At 36.1% G+C, this 19681-nt stretch overlaps 1 protein-coding gene and 1 pseudogene across 1 annotated transcript in view; one reads left to right on the forward strand and one right to left on the reverse strand.

The window, feature by feature from the left end:
• The window catches only part of SDHAF3 (succinate dehydrogenase complex assembly factor 3), a 56343-nt gene extending 53617 nt beyond the window's left edge, over positions 1 to 2726 (forward strand). The window contains exon 2 of the mRNA XM_017525175.2: positions 1958 to 2726. Coding sequence (XP_017380664.1) covers positions 1958 to 2161 — 204 coding nt within the window. The 3' untranslated portion in view covers positions 2162 to 2726. The remainder of the gene's footprint in view (positions 1 to 1957) is intronic.
• A 14261-nt stretch (positions 2727 to 16987) lies between these two features.
• Positions 16988 to 19116, reverse strand: LOC108301865 (annotated as a pseudogene).
• Positions 19117 to 19681: the final 565 nt, after the last annotated feature.

A 19681-nucleotide genomic window follows, 5' to 3' on the forward strand; every position in this document is an offset into this window, starting at 1 on the left:
AGAACCTATTGCCAAATCAAAGGACATAGTCATAAAGATTTACCTATGTTTTCTTCTAGGATTTTCATGATTTTAGCTATTACTATATTCAAGTTCATTTTTGTATGTGGAAATTCAGTTTGCCCCCCAGCACCATTTGTTGATCAGACTATTCTTTCCTCCATTCAACGGATTTGACATCTTTGTAAAAAATCTATTGGCTATATATGTAAGGATTTACTTCTAGACTGTCTATTCTATTGGTGTTACGTATCTATACTAATGCCAGTACCATACTGTTTTAAGGTAGCTTTCAAGTTTTGAAATTGGGAGTTGTGAGTCCTCTAGTTTTGTTCTTGTTCAAGATTGTTTTTCCTATTTCTTTATTTCCATTTTTGCAAATGAGTAACTTTTTTTGGAGATTCATCCATGTTGATACATAGACTTTTAGCTTATTTGTTGTCACTTCTTTATTATCTGAGTAAGTTTTAGTGTATTTGGCTTTTCTCCTATTAAAGTACAATTGTTAACAATGAACATCTTATGGATGATATTTGTTCAGATGTTTGGTAGTTCTCAACCAGGGTGATTTTTGCCCATCAGGAAACCTTTGGCAGTGTGTGGAGACATTTTAGATTATCAAGACTGGGAGAGGGTGTTGCTCCTAAACATCTACAATTCAAGAGCAGACTCCCACCAACCCTCCCCACTGCCAAAAAATAGTGCCAAGGTTGAAAAACCCTGCTCTGAAGCATATACTTAGAAGTGGAACTTAGAAAGCTGGAAGTGTTTTTATAAGCGGATTTCTGTAAATCATGGAGAAAATATTTTCTCCATAAGTTAAGGTTTGGAATGTTTGGAATTAAAGTTGTTCTGGCAACGTTCCCATTCCAGCAATTACAAGCAATTTAGATATCTCAAGCCAGATTGAGTAGCAGCATTATCCATAGTTAGCCAGTTCGTTCACTTTAACTTTATGAACTAAAATACATTGGTACTTCGTCTGTTAAAATATTAATTGTAGGGTGAGAGTCTGTTTTAAAACAGTGGCACTTGTACAGATGGGGGTAGTTGAAATATTAGGCTGAATGTACTTAATAAGAGCAAAACTAGAACATGACAAATAGTTTTCCTTGACACAGATGGTTGCTACATATTGAAAGCTTAAAGGTTTAAGTTTTTCTCCAGTGTATTTTAAATTAAAATTGTAATTGAAGACATAGGAATAAACTTAGACTCACTTGAAGATGTATTGCATGTCACTGTGGAATACTATGCAACCATAAAAAGGATGAAATCGTGTCCTTTTACAGCAGCATGGATGCCATAATTCTAAGCAAATTAACACAGGAACAGAGAAAATGTTAAGGGGGAGCTAAACATTGAGCACACATGGATGTAAATAGGGAACAATTGACAGCATGGACTACTGGAGGGAGGTATGGGTTGAAAACTACCATGCTTACTCCCTGGGTGACAGGATCAGTACCCAAAACTTGAGCATCATGTAATTATTCCCATGTAACAAACCTACACATGTACCCCTTGTATCTAGGGAATACATATGAAGGTTTAATAAAAGTTGGGGGAAAAAAGACCCATGGTTCCTGTTTGAGAATCTGTTGAAAGCTATGGCCCTAGAAACGACATCCATACTTGTGTAAATACAATTTTGTACATGTTTTGAAGTGGTTTATGCATGCTCCTGAAGCCCATCCATGAATTCACCATGTCCTACTTATTTCCAGGTTAAAAATTTTGCTAAACATTGATTGAAATTCTTAAAGTGCTAAAAAATAGGTACACATAGAATTATCAATGAATTGTATCTTCACAACTATATTTGTATCTTCCTAACCAAATGCTTCTGCATTTAGTGATGAGGAAAAATAGGTGACTTGGAATTAGAATTCAAGTCTTCTAATGTTAAATACTAGTTAAACTTTACGTCTATAACCTTCATTATTTCTCTTTTTAGGTGTATGCAACAGTGTTATCGCAACAAGCTAATGAAAACTGGCAAAATTCAACTGGAAAAGCATGTTTTGGCATCTTCCTCCCAGAAGAAAAACTTAGTGACTTTCGTGATGAACAAATTGGACAGTTGCAGGAGCTGATGCAAGAAACCACGAAACCCAATTGGCAATTTAGTGTTTCTGAGTCAGCGGAACCAAAATTGTAGTCTATACAACAAAGCTTAACAAGACATGCAAAAATTTAGAACCCTTACTTTAATTATCATTGGTTTTTGAAATATATTATTTAAGCTTTGAAAATGCCTGTTACTAATGAAATATCATTTTTGAATATTATGAATGTAATATGTGGATCAGGATCACTAGTGACAATTGAAAAAACTTCATTGGAATAATAGCACTTGATGTATGAAATTCGATTTTACAACTAAACAGGAAAGAATGGATCAAAATGGACAAGTTTCTAGAATTTTGCCGAAAAAATTTTAAAATGCCATTCTCATCCAAGAATATTAGCCTTTTGGCTTTTCTTTAGCTTCATCAAAGAAGTATGTTGTGATAATGATAGATGTAGAATTCCAGCAAGGTTATTTTTTAAATACATTGTCATTCTGAACATTTCATCACTTCTACTTTACTAATAGATACATGAGTTTTGTTCTGAACATCTCTTCTCCCTGCATCACTGTTCATTCACAATAAAAGGTTAGGGAGAAACTTCAAAATTCACTTACTGTCAATCATTTGTATAATAGACTATACAAAGTATAATATATTTCCTACAGTGTTTGTTAGTAATAACCCCTGACATAATGTATAGCTACCTTGAAACTTTTATTTATTACCTAATAGTTGAGGTCATTACAAATCAACTTAAGAAACTTTAACTTTTTAAATGTAAAAAATGGTAACTCCCTCTAAAACATAAAATATGAATTTAAAAAAATATGCTAAATGACTTATATCTTTAGTTATTGAAAGCTGATTCCCAGTGTGATAGTATTAGGCGGTAGAGCCTTTAGGAGGTGATTGTCATATGGGATTAGTAACCTTATAAAAGAAGCTCCAGAGAGACCTCTTGCCCCTTCTACCATATGAGGATACAGTGAGAAGATGAAGCAGAAAGTGGCCCTTCATCAGACACTGAATCTGCTGGTGCCCTGATCTTGAACTTTGCAGCCTCCAAAACTAGGAGAAACAGATTGCTATTTATAAGCCACTCAGTCTATGGTGATTTGTTAATTGCATCCCAAACAGATTAAGACAGTTTTGGAGGCCTACTCCAAGATTCTGAAATGATTATTTTTTAGATGCACTTGCAATTTATATCATCTCTTTAGAAACTGATTTATGTTTTCTCTGTATATAGCTGGTAGGGCCCCCTTAAGTCCATTCTTCCTTTTTTTGAGTCAGTCTGTCCATTGATCTGTTGGTCTTTTTCATTGAGAAAGATAATCAATAGTTAATCTGTCTGCAACAGGATACAGCAATGGATAAGATAAAGCTCCTGCCCTCAAGAAGTTTAAAATCTAGTTGTACGTTCAGGAGCCTTCTTTCATCATGAACAAATACATCTGCAAACTCTTTACAGCATTATCTTTTTCATCTTGCCCAAGAGAAACCTAATACTTATGAAGACACTCCTTCTCTGTACTCTTGTAAAGTGAGCCACAACTCCCACTTTATGAGACCCATCCTGTTGTCCCTTTCAGCCCATCAGTATGCCACCTTTGCTTAAGAACTTTTTCCTTTGTGGCTTTTTTCTTTTTGCGTATACTTCCCTCCTGTTCACTGGCACTTGACTTACCTCAAATCTTGCTATTATTGTGTCTTAGTATTTATGTTGTTTACTTACCCAGTAGCCTGAGAGTTATGTGTTATTATTCACTTTCATTCATCCAGCCACTCATGCCATGGCTACACTTAAACCTTGACTGTGTTCAGACTGTTTCAATATCCTATGCTTTTGCCACTGTCTCTTAACAGTAGAATCAGTTTCTTACTCCCACGGCACAATTCATTCAACAGATACTTATTAAAAACCTGTATTTGCCAGATATCATTCTAGGTACCAGGGAGGGGATATAGCATTTACCAAAAACAAAAAGTCTACTACCCCCATGGAACTCATATTCTAAAGGAGAGAAATGAAATAGGTAGGGTGGTAAGTTCTATTGAGAAAAAAAAGCAAGGAAAGGGACTACGGCTATGGTCCCCAAATTATAAACGGAGATTCCCTGGGCACCACAGAGAACTCAGGGGTACTGCAGGATATTTTAACTTTGAGGAAATCACAGCCACGTTTGTGTTTGCTAGATACCACACAGATTGCTAGTGCAAGATTTTTCAGTTTCACAGTTATATTGCCACATTTTTTTAAATGACAGATCTTTATGAAGCTGAGCTTTTAGTGGTTGCTGTAATAAAAAGGCAAACATCACAGAAGATTACTGAGTAACAGAAAATGTAGGTAGTGTTGGTCAGTATGATTACAGTGTAAGTTGTGCCATGTCCAACAGGTGCTAAAGTGTTACGGCATAAATTAGTTGTTTGGACTACTTAATAAACAAAACTAAGTTTTCTTTGTTGTTTTTGCCTAGATGTACTGTGCAAATACTGGGACACCAAGTGTGTAAAAGTTTGGGAACTGCTGAAATAGGAAGTGGTCTTTAACAGCAAACTGATCTGTAAACTTACTGCCTATAGTGCCATTCTACTAGTGCTTTTATTTCCATTGCAGACTGCCTCGTTTCTGTGATCCTTCACTTCAGCTAGCCACTGAGCAGTACTTTCCATGTCTTCTTTTTCTTTTACTTCATCTGCTGCTGTAGTCAGCCTAACCACTCGCTTGCCAAAATCAGTGGGGTATTAATCACTGTAAGATTGGTATGTTGAAGATTTGGTAGTATTACTCTCTTCTGCTTTTAAACCAATTCTGCTTTTTATACTGCCTCATTTTCCTTTAGATTATAAATTTTCTCCTCCCCACCCCCACTTTAAAAAATATGTTCTCTGGGTTTTCATTTTCAGGACTCACAGTACACATCTATTGCTTCAAATATTAGCTGTACCCTTAAATCACTAACACCAACCTAAATCTCATTTAAAAATTTTTAATTTTTGTGGGTACATAGATGTATATCTTTATGAGGTACATAAGATATTTTAAGATAGGCATGCAATGTGTAATAATCACATAATAGAAAATGGGCTGTCCATCCCCTCAAACATTCATCTTTTGTGTTATAAGCAATCCAGTTATACTCTTATTATAAAATGTAGAATTATTTTGACTATAGTCACCTTGTGCTATCAAATACTAGGTATTATTCATTCCTTATTTCACTTAACCTAGTGACCTCCAGTTCCATCCATGTTGTTGCAAATGATAGGATCTCATTCTTTATAGTTGTATGGTACTCTGTAGTATACCACATTCTCTTTATCCATTCATCTGTTGATGGATACTTAGGCTGATTCCATAACTTGGCTATTGTGAAGAGTGCAACAAACTTGAGAGTGCAGATACCTCTTTAGTAGACTCACTTTTCTTATTTTTGGTCTGTATCCAGCAATGGGATTGCTGGATCGTATGCTAGCTTTATTTTTAGTTTTTTGAAGAACCTCCAAACTGTTCTTCATAGTGGTTGTACTAATTTACATACCCACCCAAACTGTACAAGGGTTCCCTTTTCTCCACATTCTCACCAGCATTTGTTATTGCCTGTCTTTTGGATAAAAGCTGTTTTAACTGGGGTGTTATGATATCTCATTGTAGTTTTGATTTGCAGTTCTCTAATGATCAGTGATTTTTGAGTACCTTTTTATATGCCTATTTGCCATTTATATGTCTTCTTTTGAGAAATGTCTACCAGATCATTTCCCCATTTTTAAATCTGACTATTAGATTTTTTCCTATAAAGTTGTTTGAACTCTTTATACATCCTGGTTGTGAATCACTTGTCAGATGAGTAGTTTGCAAGTATTTTCTCCCATTGCGTGGATTGTCTCTTCACTTTGTTGATTATTTCCTTTGCTGTGCAGAAGCTTTTTAATGTAATATTCCATTTGTTCACTTTTGCTTTGGTTGCCTTTGCTTGAGGGGTATTACTCAAGAAATTTCTGTCCAGACCAATGCCCTGGATATTTTCCTTAGTGTTTTCTTACAGTAGTTTCATAATTTGGTGTTAGATTTAAGTGTTTACTCCATTTTGATTTTTGTATGTGGTAAGAAATAGGTGTCAAGTTTCTTTCTTCTGCATATGGATATCCAGTTTTCCCCACTACCATTTATTGAAAAGACTGTCTTTTCTCCAGTGTATGTTTTCTTTTCTCCTATATGTTTCTGGAATATTGGTCAACACTGTAGATGTGTGGATTTCTTTCTTTTTTTTCCTTAAAAAAAGAAAAAAGAAAAAAAGTAAAAAGAGTCTCGTTGTCACCCAGGGTGGAATACAGTGGCATGATCTCAGCTCACTACAACCTCCACTAACTGGGTTCAAGTGATTCTCATGTTTCAGCCTCCTGAGTAGCTGGTACTTCAGGTATGTGTCACCATGCCTGGCTAGTTTTTGCATTTTTGGTAGAGATGGGGTTTTACCATGTTGATCAGGCTGGTCTTGAAGTTCTGGCTTCAAGTGATCTGCCTGCCTAGGCCTCCCAAAATGGTGGGATTATAGGTGTGAGCCACTTTGCCCGGCCAGTAGATGTGTGAGTTTATTACTGAATTCTCCTTCCATTGTTCTGTGTGTCTGTTTTTATGCCAGTACCATGCTGTTTTGGTTACTGTAGCTCTGTAGTATAATGTGAAGTCAAGTAATGTGATTTCTCCAGTTTTCTTCTTGATGCTCATGATAGCTACTGCTATTCTGGGTTTTTTGTGGTTCCATATTTAGAATTTTCCCTGTTTCTGTGAAGAATGTCATTGATATGTATTGCATTGAATCGGAGAATGATTTGGAGAATATGGACATTTTAACAATATTAAGTCTTCCAATCCATGAACGTGGAATATCTTTTCATATTTTGTGTCCTGTTCAATTTTTTTCAGTGTTTTACAGTTTTCATTGTAGAGATTATAGTTTTCATTGTAGAGATTATTTACTTCTTTAAAGGATTAATTCCTAGATATTTTATTTGTAGCTATTGTATTTTTTTTTTTTTTTANTTTAATTTTCAGATTGTTCATTTTTGGCATATAGAGATGTTACTGATTTTTATAAGTTGATTTTGTGTCTTGCAATTTCACTGATTTTATCACTTCTTGTAGTTTTCGATGGAGCCTCAACCTCATTTCTGAACTTCTTTTCTGTGTTTGAAATTTACATTTCCCACTCATTTTAAAAATCAAATATACTTATCTTCCCTTTTCAGTGAATGAATAATATTAACATATACACAGTTTACCAGTTCAGAATTTTGTAATTTTGCTTTGACTTCACCATTTCCCTAGAGGCCTCTTCCTCATTATTCAGCAATTGTGACAACACTATATGGTGGATCACAAAATGCTCATAGTTCTCTACCACTCCTTGTACCTGTATCTTTTGCAAGGTAACTTTGCAATGTCTCCTGTTTATCTGTTTTTCAGTTATTCAAATCTGTTGGCCTTTTGACTTGATTTGTTCAAAAGAATGAGGTAATATTATGCAAACTTAGGTTCCAGGCCTCAGAGCCTTGCATACTTCTGTCAGCACTATTGGACATCTGTCCAACTGCCATGTGAGCAAACTAGGGCTGGCCTACCAGAGGATCAGATCATGTGGAGCAGAGGTAGACCATCCTAGACCAGCCGGCTCTCAGCCAACCACATTTACATGAGTGAGCTCAGCCATGACAGCTAATCCGAGTCCAAATTGCCAGTTACAAGCTAAATTAATGGTAGTTCTTTTAAATCAGTACATTCTGTGATGGTTTATTATGTAGTTAGAGCTGATATGCTACTGCTTTACTGTCTCAAAATCACTTTTCCAACTATCAGTCTGATACTTTAGACTTAGAATTTTTTTTTTTTTTTTTTTTTTGTAGCAATCTATATGTGGCTTTCTTGTCTCCAGCCCATTTTTTAGTATGTTGTTTGTAGCCATTTGGCTGTAGATGTCATCTTACTGATATGCAAATCTGATCATATTTCCTTGCTTAACATTTGGAGTGGAGATGGGTGCTTGGAGTGTACTTAATGGTAGTGATACATGGCGCAATTTGCTTCTTACCATTGGTCTTGGTGGTTGAGAGGAATCTGATACAGCTTATTGAAAATAAATTGGAAATATATGTATTAAGAATTTTAAGAACAGTTGTACTTTTTGAACCTGTAAATTTTATTTCTAAGATTCTATCCTAAGGAAAAGATACTCATGAATGTGGACAGTTTTTCACATAATCATGTTACTAAAAATGATTATCTTAGTGAAAATTTGGGAATAGCAGAACTCTCCCAAATACCTAAAAGGTTAAGTGAATTGTGATGACATGTATAATGAAGTAGTTTAAATGTAGGTTTCTGAAGAATTTTTAATGACATAGAACATTTCCTGACATTGATAAATGAGAAAATGATGCTATGAAATATATGAGGTTTTTAATAAAATGTTAGATTTCCATATGGCAGACAATATAGCAGTTCTCCTGCTGAAGATGAAAACTTTTAGGTAGAGTAGAAAAAGCATTTTTGAGAACTTTCTAGGAGCTGGCAATATCATAAGAGATTAATTATAAGGCCAATATTGCTAAGTGAAACTGGATAAAGCCTCTTTTACCCTAAGAGGAATTTTAACTTTGGTTTTGATGGCCCTTTGGGACACAGTGGGCAGAACACAAAGCACAGAACCCATGTGAGTTAGAGAGTCATAAGAAACACTTTTTCCAGAAAGACAAGACCCTAAGGACTGTACCCTCAGGGTAAGAGTGAGCCAGAAGAAACCTGCTTCAGTACTTGTGCAGAATTGCAGGCCATCCTGGATTTAAGTCATCTGTGTGCTAAAACAAAACTTGAGCTTTAAATTTGATATATGGCCCCAGAATGAGTGTCTGACAGATGTAAACAAGTTTTGGAGGATACTCGGGTCACAAATAATTTTCCAAGGAAAGTGAATCCTTAAGCTTCAGTAAACAAACTCATTCCACATGGAAAACTAGCACTATGGCTAAGAGGCAGCAGAGATAGACCACCAGAAAACTCAGATACTGGAATTAACACATGTATAATACAAAACATGTTTATGTCTTTAAAATTAAAAGTTGCTTGCAAATATCTGCAAGAAACAAGGCATTATAAAAACTAATGTGGCATATTTGAAAAAGAACCAAATAGAACTTCTAGAAGTGGAAAATAGAATAGCTAAAATTTAAAAATAAACCTCAATGGACTTGAAATGATGAGAATTCATGACTGCAAGATAGAACCAAAAGAAATTATCTAGAATTCAGCATAAAAAGCAAGGTTGAAAATGAGTCAGTTAAAACACAAGAGTCTAATGTATGTCTAATAGTTTCAGATAGATAGAAGTAATATTTGAAGCTATAATTCCTGAGATTTTTTTTCAAATCAATGAAATACATTACAGATTTATCCTAAGCAGGATAGATATAAAATCGTCACTCTTAGACATACGTAGTGAAACAACAGAATGCCAAAAACTTCTAAAAGTAGCCAAAACAAAAGTAACTGAGAAACCTCAGCTAGTACAGTACAAGTCCTTAGATGGCTTTGGTGACCCAGCTCTTCTCCACTTTCTTACTTGTAGTTCTTGTAAAAATGTGCCAGGAATATAACATCCAAAGATAAAGAATTGTTCAGAATAGCCCAGGCTCTGTTCCTGTCCCTCCTGGAACAGGATGCCCTTCACCACTTTAACCCAACAGACCATGTCACCCCTCCAATGGGTACTGCTTTCCCCAGGGGCTCTCAGCGACAGTGCAAGTGGAGTATGCACAGATGAATCCAAATCTGCCCTCTGCTGGTTTCCTCAGCCTTCAGAGACTTGCTTGTCATGAATCCTGGGCTACTGTTTTTCTTACTGCCTACCTATAATAAGTTGACTTCTTGAAATGTGTGTGTGTGTGTGAATATTCTGTCTCACCAGACTCTTTGAAGTAGTAGTAGAGATTGCAGTGCAGGATGCAGTGGGTTAAAGTGGTAAGCAGTGCACAGTGATCTCTCTCACAACTAATTCTTCAGCTGAATGACTATCTCTAATGTGTTGAAAGAAAAATTCCATTTTAAAATTCTGTACCTAGCAAGTGTATTTCAGGACTGAGGGTAGAATAAAGATACTGTCAGACAACAAAATACGAGCAAGGCTGCCACCTGCAGATTCTCACAAAAGGAAGTGATTTGAAAAGGCTTTCAATAAAATTCACCTCTTCATGTTAAAAACTCTCAGTAAACTAGATATTGAAGGAACATACCTCAAAATTAAAAGAGCCATCTATGACAAGCCTACAGCCAATATTATACTGAATGGACAAAAGCATACCCTGTCTCTACTCCTGTTCAACATGGTATTGGGAGTCCTGGCCAGAGCAACCAGGCAAGAGAAAGAAAGGGCATCTGCATAGGAACAGAGGAAGTCTATTTCTGTTTGCAGATGATGTGATTCTATATCTAGAAAACCCCATAATCTCAGCCCGAAAGCTTCTTAAGCTGAAGTAACTTCAGAAAAATCTTAGGACATATAATCAACATACAAAAGTCAGTAGCATTCCTATATACCAACTATAGTAAGCCAAAAGTGAAATCAGGAATGCAATCCCATTCAGAATTTCCACAAAAAGAATAAAATTCCAGGAATACAGTTAACCAGGGAGGTGAAAGATCTCTACATGGAGACCTGCAAAACACTGCTCAAAGAAATCGGAGATGACACAAACAAATGGAAAAACATTCCGTGCTTATGGATAGGAAGAAACAATTTTATTTTTTTATTTATTTTTTCTTTTTCAGGAATCTTTTTTTAAATTGCATTTTAGGTTTTGGGGTACATTTGAAGAACATTCAAGATGATTGCATAGGTACACACATGGTAGTGTGGTTTGCTGCCTTCCTCCCCTTCACCTATGTCTGGCATTTCTCTCCATACTATCTCTCCCCAACTCCCCACCCCCCACTGTCCCTCCCCCATTTCCCCCCAACAGACCCCAGTGTGTAGTGCTCCCCTCCCTGTGTCCATGTGTTCCCATTGTTCAACAGGCACCTATTAATGAGAACATGCGGTGTTTGATTTTCTGCTCTTGTTTAAGTTTGCTGAGAATGATGGTTTCTAGATTCATCCATGTCTCTAAAAAGGACACGAACTCATCGTTTTTGATGGCTGCATAATATTCCATGGCGTATATGTGCCACATTTTCCCTGTCCAGTCTATCATCGATGGGCATTTGGGTTGGTTCCAGGTCTTTGCTATTGTAAATAGTGCTGCAATGAACATTCATGTGCACGTGTCCTTATAGTAGAACGATTTATAATCCTTTGGATATATACCCAGTAATGGGATTGCTGGGTCAAATGGAATTTCTATATCTAGGTTCTTAAGGAATCGCCACACTGTCTTCCACAATGGTTGAACTAATTTACACTCCCACCAACAGTGTAAAAGTGTTCCTATTTCTCCACATCCTCTCCAGCATCTGTTGTCTCTAGATTTTTTAATGATCGCCATTCTAACTGGCTTGAGATGGTATCTCAATGTAGCTCCAATTTTATTAAAATGACCTTTTGTCAACCCAAAGCAGTTTATAGATTCAATGCTGTTCCTATTAAGCTAACATGACATTCTTCACAGAACTAGAAAATTATTTTTAAATTAATACAGAACCAAAAAGCCCAAATAGCCAAGGCACTCCTATGCAAAAAGAACAAAGCTGGAGGAATCACACTACCTGACTTCAAACCATATTACAGGGCTGCAGTAAGCAAAACAGCATGGTACTGGTACAAAAACAGACACATAGACCAGGAGAACAGAATAGAGAGCCTGGAATTAAGCTACACAGTTACAACCATCTGATCTCCCACAAAGGTGACAGTAGCAAGCAATGGAGAAAGGACTCCCTATTAATAAATGGTGCTCAGATAACTAGCCACATGCAGAAGATTGAAACTGGATTCCTTCCTTATAACATATACAAAAATCAACTCAAGATGGATTAAAGACTTAAATGTAAAACCCAAAACTATAAAAGGCCTGGAAGACAACCTAGTCAGTATTATTCACAACATAGGCACAGACAAATATTTCGTGAGGAAGACACCAAGAACAATTGCAACAAAAGCAAAAATTTACAAATGGGATATAATTCCAACTAAAGAACTGCCCCGAATAAACAGGAAGCCTAGAGAATGGGAGAAAGTATTTGCAAACTATATATTTGACAAAGTTAAAGGCAGATTAACTGATTAAAAAAATGAAACCAATTATATACCGTTATAAAAACACCTAAACCATAAAATACAAGCAACTGGAAAGTAAGGTGATGGGTAAAGTTATACAAACCAAAAGGAAGCTGATGTGTATACATTAGTATTGGAAAAAAGAAATTGCTAGGGAAAAGAGTCATAATGAAAAGTTCACTTCACTGGGAAGATAATTCAAAATTGGCATTACCACCCTGGTGCAGTGGCTCAAGCATGTAATCCCAGCCTGGGTGACAGAGTGAGACTCTTATAGAGACATGGATAAATCTAGAAACCATTATTCTCAGCAAACTGACAAGAATAGAAAACCAAACACCACGTTTTCACTTCTAGGCAGGTGACGAACAATGAGAACACGTGGGCACAGGGAAGGGAACAACACTCACTGGGCTAGGTAGGGAGGGTGGAGGGGAGAGTAGGGGAGGGCCAGCAGGGAGCAGGGAGGATGGGGAGGGATGACACCAGGAGAAATGCCTGATGTAGGCAACGGGGTGGGGGATGGGGGGATGATGGAGATGGAGACAGCAAACCACCACAGCCTGTATGTACCTATGGAATAATCCTGCATTATGCAGGATGTGCACATGTACCCCAGAGCCCAAAGTACAATAACAAAAAAAAATTGGCATTACCTGGTAAGTAAGTGATTAAGCAACCCTATATTTCAGGATGTTAAGACAATTCAAGGTAACCCATGAGTCAAATAAATGCTTAGCTAAACTAGAAAGTGGAACTGGACAGTGGTGAAAATACTTAAAATGTATGCATTGCAGCTAAAATAGAACTTGGAAGAAATTGATAGATTTAAATGCGTTTAGCAGAAAGAAAGATGTATTAAGGAAAGATGCATATATCTTAAGTTATTATAGAAAACGCAAAATAAGCTGAAAGAAAATAGAAGCCAGCCAGGTGCAGTGGCTCACGCCTGTAATCCCAGCACTTAGGGAGGTTGAGGTGGGTGGATCACGAGGTCAGGAGCTCAAGACCAGCCTGACCAATATGGTGAAACCCCATCTCTACTAAAAATACAAAAATTAGCCAGGCGTGATGGTATGCACCTGTAGTCCCTATTACTCGGGAGGCTGAGGCATGAGGATTGCTGAACCCGGGAGGTGGAAGTTGCAGTGAGCTGAGATCGCACCACTGCACTCCAGCCTAGGCGACAGAGTGAGACTCAAAAACAACAAAAAGAGGAAATGGAAATAAAGATTAGAGCAGAAATTTCTTTTTAAGGTTTTTTTTTTTGCAAAAGATTCATAACAGTGATAAACTTCTGGCAAAGTTAAGAAAAAAAGCAGGCACACGTATCCTGTATCAAGAATGAAGAGGACATAAATATTTCTGTTATGATGTTAAATATATTATTATGAATAACTTAAAACCAGTAAATTTGTAATGTAGAAAAAATTGAATTTTAATAGGAACATAGCTTACCAAAATATACAAAATAGTTCTATAGCTATCAAAATAGTTGAATCATAATTTAAAATATTCCCAGAAAGAAAATTCCATCCTAAACAACTTACTTGGTGAGCACTAAAAAGTATTCAAAAACTAATTCCAAACTTAAGCTTTTTCAGAAAAAGAGTGATACTTCTTAACTATATGAGCCCAGCAAATACCTGAAAGCAAATGAAGTATGAGAAAGGAAAATTACTGGCCAATTTCACTTAGGAACATAGATTCAAAATTCTAAACTAAGTATTAGCAAGACAAATTCGGCAAAGGATAATTCATTAGGAACTAGTTGGGTTTATGCCAGGAATCTAAAGTTGTTTTTACATTAAAAAAACCAATTACTATGATCAACCACATAAAGGAGATTTAATTATCATCTCAAATGGAGAAAAAGCATTTGCTAAACATTCACTATCCATTCATGATAAAATTGCTTTTAACAAACCAGGTATAAAGGGCACTTATCAATGAAAGGGTTTATACTGAACAGCAGCAGCAAACATGGTGAATCATTGAAAGCTTCAAGACTGGGAAAAAGGATATTTGTGATTTCTTCTTCTGGATTCAAAACTGATAGTCTCAGATAATATAATTGTATATGTAGAAAATCTAGAAGATTCCACAAATTTCCACAAATTCAGATGAATAAGAGAAATTTGTTGGATGCGAAAATTGCTATCAATTGAATTCCTGTGTAGCAGCAAAAACCAGCATTAAAATTTATAAGTATTTTATCAACAGATATTAAATACTTAGAAACCAATTTAGAAAAAGATGTTAAAAATTATCTGGAGGAAATTGTAAACTTTCTACTTAAAGTCACTAAATAAGTCTTAAATGAAGTGGCACTCCACAGTCAAGGATTAGAAGATTTAATATTGTAAATATCTTGTTTCCAAATGGTCTGTAGTTTCAATGTAGTCTTCATCTAATTTCTAAATGTTTTAATTTTTAAAATTGACAAGCTTATTTTAAAATTTATATGAAATTGCAAAGGGCCAAGAATAACCAAGGCATCCTTAAGAACAATGTAATAAGACTTACCCTACCAGATGTCAAAAGATAGCTTTAGTTATTAAGATAATATAACTTCTTATTATGTGGAGCCTTGACTTATGTACTGCACTATAATGGAGAAAGGACTGCTTTTCAATAAACTGTTCTGAAACAGTAGTATTTTTCTAGGGAAAAAAAACTTTGGTGTCTCAAATTGGTTATAGGTTTCTTAAAGATCAAAATATGAAAGGCAATAATACAATACTGCAAGAAGATAATACAAAAAATATCTTCAAAATATTGAAGTAGGAACAAACTTTTAAAATAAGACACCACAAGTTCTAAAGAACAATGAATAAGTCTGATTAGCATGTAGCTTCTTGTTAAAAGTAGTAAAGAATGCAAACACAAGCCTCAGAGTGTAAAAAGATAGTTGCGACACATAATGGCCAACAAAACATCTGAAGAACTCCTATAAATCAATGAAAAATAGGTAAAATTCAATAGAAAATGGGCAAATAATTGAATAGGAAATTCACAAATAAGGAAATTTACATGGTCAGTTAACATAAAAGAATCCTTGGCCTCATTTGTAATAGGAGAAAATGCATATATAAATTACAATGAGATTATATTACACAACTCTCAGGTTTGATAAAGTCTGACAATAACAAGTGTTGATGAAGATAAATAATAGAAACTCTTATCTTGCTGGTGGGAGTATAAATAACTATAATGTGTTTGGAATACAATTTGACGTTTTCTAGTAAATTGGAAGATTATTATGCATAATACTATTGTATTTTCATGTTACTGCATTGATGGTATTACATTGTGGTATGATGGTTGAGTACAGACACTTCTGCCAACTACATGGATTTGAATCCCATTTTCCTAGATTTTTGGCCTTGAACATGTGATTTGATTCATAAAAGTAAAGTCTACCTCCCTACCCCAAAAGCAATTTTTGTTCTCACAGCGTTGAGAGCATTAAATGAATTAGTCTTCGTGAAATGTTCAGAACAGTACCTGGAATGTAATAAACACCAGAATGCATTTATTATCGTTATTGCTGTTACTGTTATTACTTTGCAACTCACAAAAACAGTTCCAGACAATTTTGTGCATGTGTGGATTAGGATACTATACAAGAATGTTCATATAAGCATTTTAGCAGCTTCGGTTTACTTCTAGGGTTTTTATGGTTTTAGCTCTTACGTTTAAGTCTTTAACTTGAGTTAATTTTTGTATAACGTGTAAGGAGGGGATCCAGTTTTTCCCAACACCATTTATTAAATAGCGAATCCCTTCCTTATTGCTTGTTTTTGTCAAATCAGAAACAATGCTAATGTCCCTTAATAGTAGAATGGAAAAAAAGTTATGCTATAGTCATATAACAGCAAACCTGAATGATATTTTCATATATACTGATGGATGAAAGAAGTCAAATATGGTGTGAATGCATTAGCAGGAAGTTGGAAAACAGGCAAAAAAACAATATTGTGAGAGATGCAGGTATTTATGGTAAAACTTTAAAGAAAATCAAGCAAATTACAATCACAAAAATTAAATAGTAGTTAACTTCACTAACAAGGTTGTGATTAGAAATGGGCACGTGGAGTCTTCTGGGATCTGGGGGGGCAACATTTCATATTCTAAGATGTGTTATGTGCATGAGTGTTTATAATTATTCTTCAAATTGTATGTCTACCTCATTGACTTCCATTTGTAAGCTAGTAAAAACTTCTGGAGTGGGAAAGATAATTGTTCAAAGTGTAGGCATGGGAAAGAGAGAGAATCTCTAAATGGACAGTCCAAAGGCATTCAGAGACATTTGCTCAAGATCAAGAAAGAAAGAGTGGACATGATATGGAACCCCTCCTCCCTCTCCTAGGCATATTGAACCTTTTAAAGGAGAGTGTTTCACCATTGAGTACAATGGTGGATTTGCAAAAAATATGAATTATTGGGTGCCCACCCTGAAGAAGCTGTGTAGGATAGAGCCTGGGCATTTGTAGTTTTAGAAAAGCTCTCTAGGAAATTCTGATGAGTTTCTGGGCTTGACTTTCACTGCTGCATACCTTGAGCAAAACTAATAAAATAGGAAAATATTTCAATTAAAGATCAACCGCAGGTTCTCTCATTTATAGTCATTAGCTTCCTTTCAACATAATCCAGCTCCCCACAATTTTGAATTATTTATAACATTTCAAGAATTTGGTCAATGTGTAATGTAGGAATATATCTGCTTAAGAGGGAAAATTGACATAATGTTTACTTTTGGGTTGATATTTGTTGCTTTTATCTATTTTTTATAAAGCTCATTATTTTCTAGCTCTTGGCATTTTATGTTGATGTGTTTCAAAAAATTGGTGTTACAGTCAATAACACTTGAGGGTTGTTTGCATTTTCCTTTTGGTAAGAGACCTGATAAAGCGAAGACTACAGGACTTTTGTTATGTCAATTTGATTTACGTAACATTACGTAATTCAAGAGGCTGATAAATGTATCTAGTTTAACAACATTTTTGGCCCTTTTATTTTCAGAACTTGTTTGATCAAGGAACGGATTTTGTCTCTCAAGATTAATGAATTTGAAATACAAATACACTTATTCCAACTAGTTGAGTGTTCTGGACATCTTTAAGTTTGACTTACAGAAACATGCAGAAATGCTGGGGTCAACTGCCAGTTATGGGCTTTAAGAAATGTGTTATTTTTGTACAAATTGTAAGATTAACTTATAATGTTTTAGCAAAGAAATAATGGAGTTCGATGCTAGATACCTGAAATTGTACACCCTTTTCAGGATTTCAAAATATATCAGTGCAAAATCTGAAAGGAGCTGAATGTTGAATAATTGTTGCTAAGCAATATTAAGAGAATAACTATCTGTATAGTAATTGCATATCTAATGAATGCTGCCACTCATGTTAGATGACTGAAAGGAGAACAAAGCACCAGGCTACAAGAATAGTAAAATTTTACATTTAAAATGTATATCATAATGAACTTGTAAGACAAGCTCACTCAATAGCAATTTGATTTTAAAATATGACTAAACAAAAAGATTATGGTAAAAACATTCGAATGAATGGGATTTGGATTAGATAGTATTTTAAACCAACTAAAGTAGGGAGAAAGGCAACACCATAACACTTCCATAAAATAATACAGTGAATAACTTCAAAATACTGGAGTTGTTCTCAAAGCTTGGCTTTATGAAACATGTGAGGGTGCCTTTCTGTCTTCTAGATGCAAAGACACATCTCACATGGTTTAACTCTGTTGCCCCAATCTCAGTCTTTTTTTTTTAAAGGAGAATTTGTATTATTTTAATTATTTTTATGTACAGAAAACTTAGCTGTGTTCATTTAACCATTTGGTGGCAATATCTTTAAACTTTGGCTTTTCCAGCTTGGCAAAGCAAGCCACAGACTTGGGACCCAGGACATTGCCTCCCCAGTGACAGGGGAGCTCATCATATCTGTCGTAGTAATTGGTCCTGATAGCTTCTACCAGCTTAGCCAGAGCTCCTTTGTCATCTAGGTTAACCTGTGTGAAGGCTACAGTGGTGCAGGTCTTCCTGTGGACTTGATGCCCCAGTCTTGCCTTTCCCTTGATAATGCAGTTAAGGGCCGCCATTTTATAACACAGGACAGGCAAGAAGATACCAGCTCAATGGGATCCATGTCCTGTGCAGTCACCACCAGCTGAGCCTTCTTGTTCTCTACCAAGGTGGTGACAGTGTTAATTCCAGCTTGAAGGACAGGTGATCTGTTAGTGGAGACATACCCTTTGCCAGCAGCTTTCTTCTCAGCCTGGGCCAACAGCCTCTGCTGCTTCTCTTTTTCTCTGGTCAGTACTTGTGGGCCAGCTTACGCAGCTGAGTAACTGTTTGGCAGTACAAGGCCTGGGTGAACTGGTTAATCTCTGGAGGCACTTTCAGCCGCTTATAGAGGATGGCTCTCTGCTGCTGCAACCTGATACAACGGGGCCATTTCACAAAGCAGGTGAAGTCCCTTTTGGTCTGGATGTCCTGTCCAATGCCAAAATTCTTTAAATCTTTCCTCAAACAGGGATTCACTACTTTCTTGGCTACCTGCTTCTTCCCATTGGCCTTTCTTTTTAGCGTCTTGGGCAGTGGGAGGAGAGAACCCAATCTGAGTCTTTCTATAGAAAATCCAAGTTCCATAGGCACATATTTTGTTTTATTCACTGATGTTTGACAAATACTTATAAAGTGTCAGCCACATTGTAGGGACTCAATAAATATTAGTTGAATAAAGTAATACAGTACCTAAAAATAGTATGTCAGTCAGTGTTCATTCTAGAGACAAACCATCAATTTGAATATGGAAAATTTAATATAAAAAGTATTAAGTAGGGAAGTAACTTTAAAGCTGTTATAAAGCTGTAAAGAGAACTCAAAGGAATACCATAGGGATAAGGCAGAGTATCCACAGAAGAACAAACTTGGAAAGAGGGGCCCTTTCCAAGGTTGGGATTCAGAGCCTAGTAGATAGCAGAGGCATTTGCTGTATTGCCCAGGCTAGAGCTAGTGTACAGTTGCTAAGCAAGCAGGAAACTACCCTCTGGTAGGTGTGATGGCATTAGCAGGCAGGCAGGCTTACAGAGGAATTTGGAGTTTTGGGATTCTGCTCATTGGTAAGGCTGTGTACAGACAGGTATGCAGTGTGCCTATCTGGGCATCTTAAGAAACAACCTTATGCAATGCAGGCAGGTTGATGATAGTAACAAGCACACAGAGAGTATCAGGCCTCAGGAAATGTGTGACTTGGAATGCACAGTGTTTGTGTCTAGAGTTACACAATAAGCAACTTGGATAGAGATGGGCAG

Source organism: Cebus imitator, unplaced genomic scaffold (assembly GCF_001604975.1).
Source record: "Cebus imitator isolate Cc_AM_T3 unplaced genomic scaffold, Cebus_imitator-1.0 Scaffold37, whole genome shotgun sequence".
Lineage (NCBI taxonomy): Eukaryota > Metazoa > Chordata > Mammalia > Primates > Cebidae > Cebus > Cebus imitator.